This window comes from Porites lutea, chromosome 4, assembly GCF_958299795.1.
Source record: "Porites lutea chromosome 4, jaPorLute2.1, whole genome shotgun sequence".
In the NCBI taxonomy this organism is placed as follows: domain Eukaryota; kingdom Metazoa; phylum Cnidaria; class Anthozoa; order Scleractinia; family Poritidae; genus Porites; species Porites lutea.
The window spans coordinates 22,319,950-22,325,949 of record NC_133204.1 but is presented as its reverse complement, the minus strand read 5'-3'; the positions used below and the strand labels follow the sequence as shown (position 1 = coordinate 22,325,949).

At 37.1% G+C, this 6,000-nt stretch overlaps 1 protein-coding gene across 2 annotated transcripts in view; it reads left to right on the top strand.

Annotated features, from left to right (window-relative positions):
- Window positions 1-1,924: 1,924 nt before the first annotated feature.
- The window catches only part of LOC140932916 (colorectal mutant cancer protein-like), a 30,544-nt gene continuing 26,468 nt past the window's right edge, over window positions 1,925-6,000 (top strand). Inside the window, exon 1 of one of the 2 annotated variants that reach the window (XM_073382413.1) lies at window positions 1,925-2,315. In XM_073382413.1, coding sequence (XP_073238514.1) covers window positions 2,230-2,315 — 86 coding nt within the window. In that variant the 5' untranslated portion in view covers window positions 1,925-2,229. The remainder of the gene's footprint in view (window positions 2,316-6,000) is intronic. The other variant, XM_073382411.1, reaches the window with a different exon arrangement.

Below are 6,000 nucleotides of genomic sequence, written 5' to 3'. Positions count from 1 at the left end.
TAGTTCAGGACTGTTGGCTCCGTTTCTTGGGCATTTTTCCAGATGCCATGAAACATCCCAGCGGTTATCACTCACCAGACATGGAACTGAGTGGCTTTGCCACAAAATTCGCACTTTTCAATATACTTTAGTCACATTCTCTCTAAGTGGTCGCAGCATTATACCATGTCATTCCCTGTACAGATCAAGTGTCTGTGCCATTTTGAAGCAATCACTTGGTATGCATGAGCTACGGTTTCCTGATTCGAATATCTACATTTATCATAATCATCATCATCATTATCATCATCCTCATCGTCGTCGTCGTCGTGGTTGTTGCTATTCATTATTATTGATTATTTTTTTGTAATCTCTTGTAGCGCGTCATACCACCTCCATACTATTCTTACTATCTTGTTTTTCAACGCCGCCTTCGGATTTTTCTTCTGCTGTAAAACATGCCTTTCCTTCTTGAGAACATGACAGCGTCATAGTTCAAGTTTACCCGCGACACGCGATGACACGTGCAGGATAAGTGTACGAGAGAATAAACTATTAACTAATTTAAAACCGCAAAGGCATAACACACAGCAATTTTCTAAAATGTTAGGTTGACCTCCTCTCTGTAGGATTAAAAATGTTGTGGTATTTTCTTCTGATTCTAAAGGCCCAAACCGGAAATATATCATAGTGTAGAATTGTAAATGCACTCACGACTTTAGGATACCTAAGGATTAACTTAAGCAGATCGATTTCTTCGGCTTTAATTATGAAGAAACATTCAGTCGTTTACATCTTCTCGACTTTATTTATTGTTGAATGTTACTTTTAAAATAACCAATGTGTAAGAAAATTAACAGGTCTTCAATCAGAAGGGAAGCTATTGTGGATTTAAAAATGTTTTTAAATTTCTGTGGTGTGTTTTAAATATAGCTTGTCAGTTGCCTTAGTATTCAGTTCACGAAACTAATCACTTTATTTACAGATTACAGTGTAAGAGTGTCTTCTGGGATGTTTGCTGATTTGGTCCGCCGCTTAAATCCAATTATTTTCGTTTTTATACAAAACAAAATAAGAACATTCAAGAAATTTCTTGGTCAGTTTTTTCTGTCAGATTTTTTTTTCAACCTAGTTCAGTTTTAACTGCTTACTTATCGTACCCGCAATGGAGTTTACTAATCCCCAGCTGGCGAGAACAATACATGAATCGGAAAGAAAACTTGTTTTAATATCTGAAAAAGGCAATAGCTTTATGATTATTCTGCACGAGAGTTACATTGGCCAGTTTGATAAACTCTGAAGAGAAAAAAAAATTGCATCTAGAAGTAATTTGAGATGAATTATATGATTTCAAACCAGCGACATATTTTTTTCTTTTGGGATTTTTTTTCTACTATTATTTATTGGTTTAAGAAATATTTAATGAATTTCAAATTTTCAAAGTTCGTGAACCCACCGTGTCAAGTTCTTTTTCCGTGGTTTTGCCAAGTCAAACGCCAATTTTTACGTAATCTTGTAAGATTGAAAGTGGTTTGTTCTTTTATACTTTGCTGGGGGGGGGGGGGGGGGGGGGGAGGAGAGACTCCTGTCCCTTCTTGTTAGTCCTGTGAGTGGCATGTGAGAAGCATTGATTTGTTCTAACCAGAAACCAGTAAATTATTGAGGCTGTAAATCATGGGTAAATACAGAAAAATATCAAGACCTCTGAAGGGACAAGACAAACTGGTATTTGATAAAATGGGCAATGGAATGAAGGTAAGAGATGTTAACAATCTGAATTTGATGACTTTTAAAGGTACCATTTCCAAAAAAAAAACCGACACTTCCAGATCAACATTCTAACTTTCTTAGTCCCTCCTAAGAAACTCTGACAGGAAACATGACGCGTTGCGTAAATCTGACGTCCATAAAATCCAATTTATTTTTTAAGGCGTTTTACTCGACCTTATCTAAGTCCATTCGAGTAGGATCAGTCAAGTTTATCTAGAACATACATTTATGTACTGTTTCAATCCGGCTCTCTCCGCAAACAGCACGCAATATGCTTGCGTTAACGGCATCATAGTATTGTCTCGATCGCCATAATTCATAGCAGGACTGTTATTACAAGCCCGTAATCTGCGTTACTGTTGCTCAAGGGAATTTATGCTTACTTTCTGTAATTGATCTTACTATAAACAGTGGTTTCACATGGATGGTAATGGATCTGTGAGGTCTCTTTCACGAGATCTTTAGATCTTTAGACCGGCTATGGGTTCACGAGTCGGACAAGTGGTTAACAGACTCAAGTCTACATTTTCATGTGCATCGGGAAATAAGTACCAGACACCAAGAAGGTATGTTCTGGTTTTCCATGTTTTTGTTCGTTTTTTGTTTGTCGTTGTGGCTGTATTAAAGTCGCTTGAAGTTCGGAAGCAAGATTTAAAGTCGCCGTGGCCGCCATTTTTAAAGGGTGCAAAGCTTTCGTTGCATGAAATTTTATGTCTGATATAACTGATTATGGCATTTCCGTTTTCTGCCTCTTTCCATGCATGCAAGGTATCTCAGTTGTGAGTAGTTTTCTAGCGATTAGATTGATCATTGTTGTTATAACGGTGTCGAAAGTCGCTCGCGTTTCAGTCTGAAAATAGACACGGTTGCTAGCTGTATCAAATTCAAGCTAATTCAATCCTTCATTACCGGGGTATATAAAAAACTGAAAACGCGATTTTACAGTTTATTATAGAGCAGCCTTTCCCAGCTTTTGTTTTTGTTTTTTTTGAAAATCTTCAACATTTCTAACATTGCTTTCCGGCTTGGCTCTAACAGGAAAATTGATTGTGGATTCTTACGTAACTATACACGTCAAGGTTAAAGACATTTTCTGACACGCTGACTTTTCTTGGACAAGATTTATTCTTGTTCATCAACGGAAGTTTAAAGTTTTTGAAACAACTTGAAGTTCAACTTTGCTATGTTTACTAAGTTCCGTTTATCTCGGGTCTTCATTCATCCACCTTTTTCTCCTTTTTGGGTCCGAAGTTCAAATATTCGATAAAAATTACTGTGCCAACAAGGAATTTGTTGTTAGGAGTGTCATAAATCAATTGATGATAAAACCAAGTACAACAAATATGTTGTAGCAACAAACACAAACAAACTGAAAATGTAAAAATGTTAATAAAAAAAAATTACAAACACAAATAAATTTTGGAAGCATGGAACCTAACTAAAGGAAGGAAAAAAAAATTAAAGGAAGTAGAATGTTGTCAATCCAGTCTTGGCGTATTTTCAAATACAACTTTTGTCCACTTGTATATTTAATAATTAATGATCTGCCCATATTCAGCTTAAACCTGGACGGTCTGGGTGAAGTCGATCTGGTCTCTAGTTTATATTTAGGTGCTACGCGAACGAGACTATCGCAGGGCTATCGACTTGATTCAATGCATTAACAAACACAAATAATCCACAAACTGTATGAAAAAAAAGGGAAAATAATAGCAGGACTCGGCAAAAGTTTTCCAGTCTAGGCCTGTGGCAAATTTTTATATTGGCTGACCTTGTCCACCCGTAACTTGTATAATAACCTGGGCATATTTTCGTGTATGATGTAAAAAACCTGAGGGCCTGGGAGGGAAAAGAGGCAGAATTCAGTCTAGTTTCTAGACACTATACGAATGACACTTAAGCCAAATTACCGTCATTGAATTGCACCTTTTTCTTATAATTCGTGACTATCGCGATGTTCCCTCTTTTTTTATCTTAAAGCTTTCCCGTCAGACTGGCACGAGACGGCTATTTTTGAGGATTCCTTCACGACTCTCACCAACCATTTTCACGGTTGGATTGCACGATTGAGGAAAACAAATTTCTGTTTTAACTAAACATTCACCTGACTGTTAAGGTCTGTGAATTGGAGAGATAGGGGGTATTATTAAGAAGGGCTACAATACGTTAAAATAACATTATTATTGAAACTTACAAAAAACAAAACCCAAACTAAGGATCGCTGTTATCACAGACATTTGACAAGACAGAATCCTGCATTTGAAATTAGTTCACCGAACAGTGTTAAACCACATGCTGTGTTGTTACTTGAGTCAAGTAAACTTAGTTTCAAAAATCATGTTTACGTAGCGAAATTAGAACTAAATAGTGCTGGATTCTATCCAGAGACAGGTACATCCCATAATATATGCCATTCCTATTTACATTCTGATAACACAACTTAACTCGAGGGTATGTAGTCTTCTAATGATACAGCTACAGGATAGGGTCATGTACAGTTTTTCACCCCTATGCCCTCAATCTGTACTAATTAATGTCTGGAACCATCCTAGTTAATCCTGGAGTATAGGGTATATAGTTGCGAGACTGTCGTCGAGTATTTAGCGATACAAAATCGGAAACGTTACTGTATTTATTTAACGGATCACCTGTCAACATTGGATCACTTTCGTCTACAACTGACGAGGGACTGTGGAAGTTGTCCATTGCCCTAACTATGTTACGAAAATAGAGAGTTTTATTAGGGTAGTATGGTTACTTGATCAACACATGGTCACTGTTTCAACCTGCCAGCGGCACCCCTGTACTCAAACATTGGGCTGTACCCCCCCGGTTACAAACCCTTGCCTAATACTAATACTAATAATTAATACTAATAATTAATCTTAACCTTATTCAGGGGCATCCAACGCCAATTTTTGGAAAATATCCGTTCGGAAGACGATTTGAGATCTAGAATTTTCGGAACATTTGTTGTAAAATTTCTTGCTTGGCTGCCTTCCTCTCATAGGATTTTCGAACATCTAAAAAATGGTATAATTGCCCACTTTTAACGGATTTTTACCCTAAAAAGGTCACCTAGAAGTTTCGGGAGCCTTATTTCTGGCTGAAACTTTCGAAAAGGTAATTTTTGATCCCTATAATTTTGGGATCACTAGACTTTCAGCTAGGAAATCCGAACAGATGAAAAATTTTTAGGGGATAAAAATATGCCTATATCTACCGTTTAAATACTAAAATACGTTTAACAATGCTATGTTTAAGTGGTTTTGAACTATATTCTCGTGGGGTGCCCCTGCTTATTGCCGCACTTCAGGTAATAAACCAGGTTTTCATGAACTTTTTGCCTTTTATTTATAGTGATTTTGTTGAATAGGTTTTACCAGTATTGGGAACTTTTTCCACCCGGTTTTTTGACGCCCGTTGGTGCTTCCCGGTAAAATGGCGTTCCCGCGATTCCCGGGAGACGTAAAAACTGTCCTACACTGACATTCAACATGAAGTGTGTTTTTTTTTATACTGAATCTGCTCGGTCTCCCAGGACCTTTTCCGGTTTTGCGTTCTTACCTAATTCACGGACTTAGAGTCACTAAATTCAAAAGAATTATCTGCAAAGGATAGTATTGGAAGACCCATAAATAGGCCCTTCCACGATGTTTTTCAATTTTTTTTCATGGACAAGTAAGGGAAATCCATCAACACCACTGAAAAGAGCGCCTTAAAATTAGCAAAATTGCCAAGTTTGAAAACTAACGAAGATATTACATGCATCACAAAGTCGCGAAATTTTACAGACATTTGTGTGATGGCGCCCACCATACAAACGTCTGTAAATTGTCGAAACTTCGCTCGCTGAATCACTTTCTAATTTGGCAGTTGTACTAATTTTCAGGCGCTCTTTTTGTGGGTCTCGACGGATTTTCTCTCACTGGTCCATTTCAAAAGTTGAAAAAACCGTAGAACGGTATGTTGACGACGTTTCAAATTTCCATCTCCTCTGTCCCACGAGTGTGTACTCCGGGGGTGTACTCTCAGTATGTGAAACATAAAGAAGATATTACACTTGTCTTAACTGAAAAGTCTCATAGAAATAAACGAGTAGGTTGTTGTCTGGTCTATAAGAAATCTTATTTATTTTTTGGCAATGTTTTAATATTTAAGAATTTTTATTGCGTTAGGCTCAATCATTTTATTTTGCTTTTAAAATTTAAAATGTGTCTTACTTGAGGTGTCACTTTGTGAAGACTACCG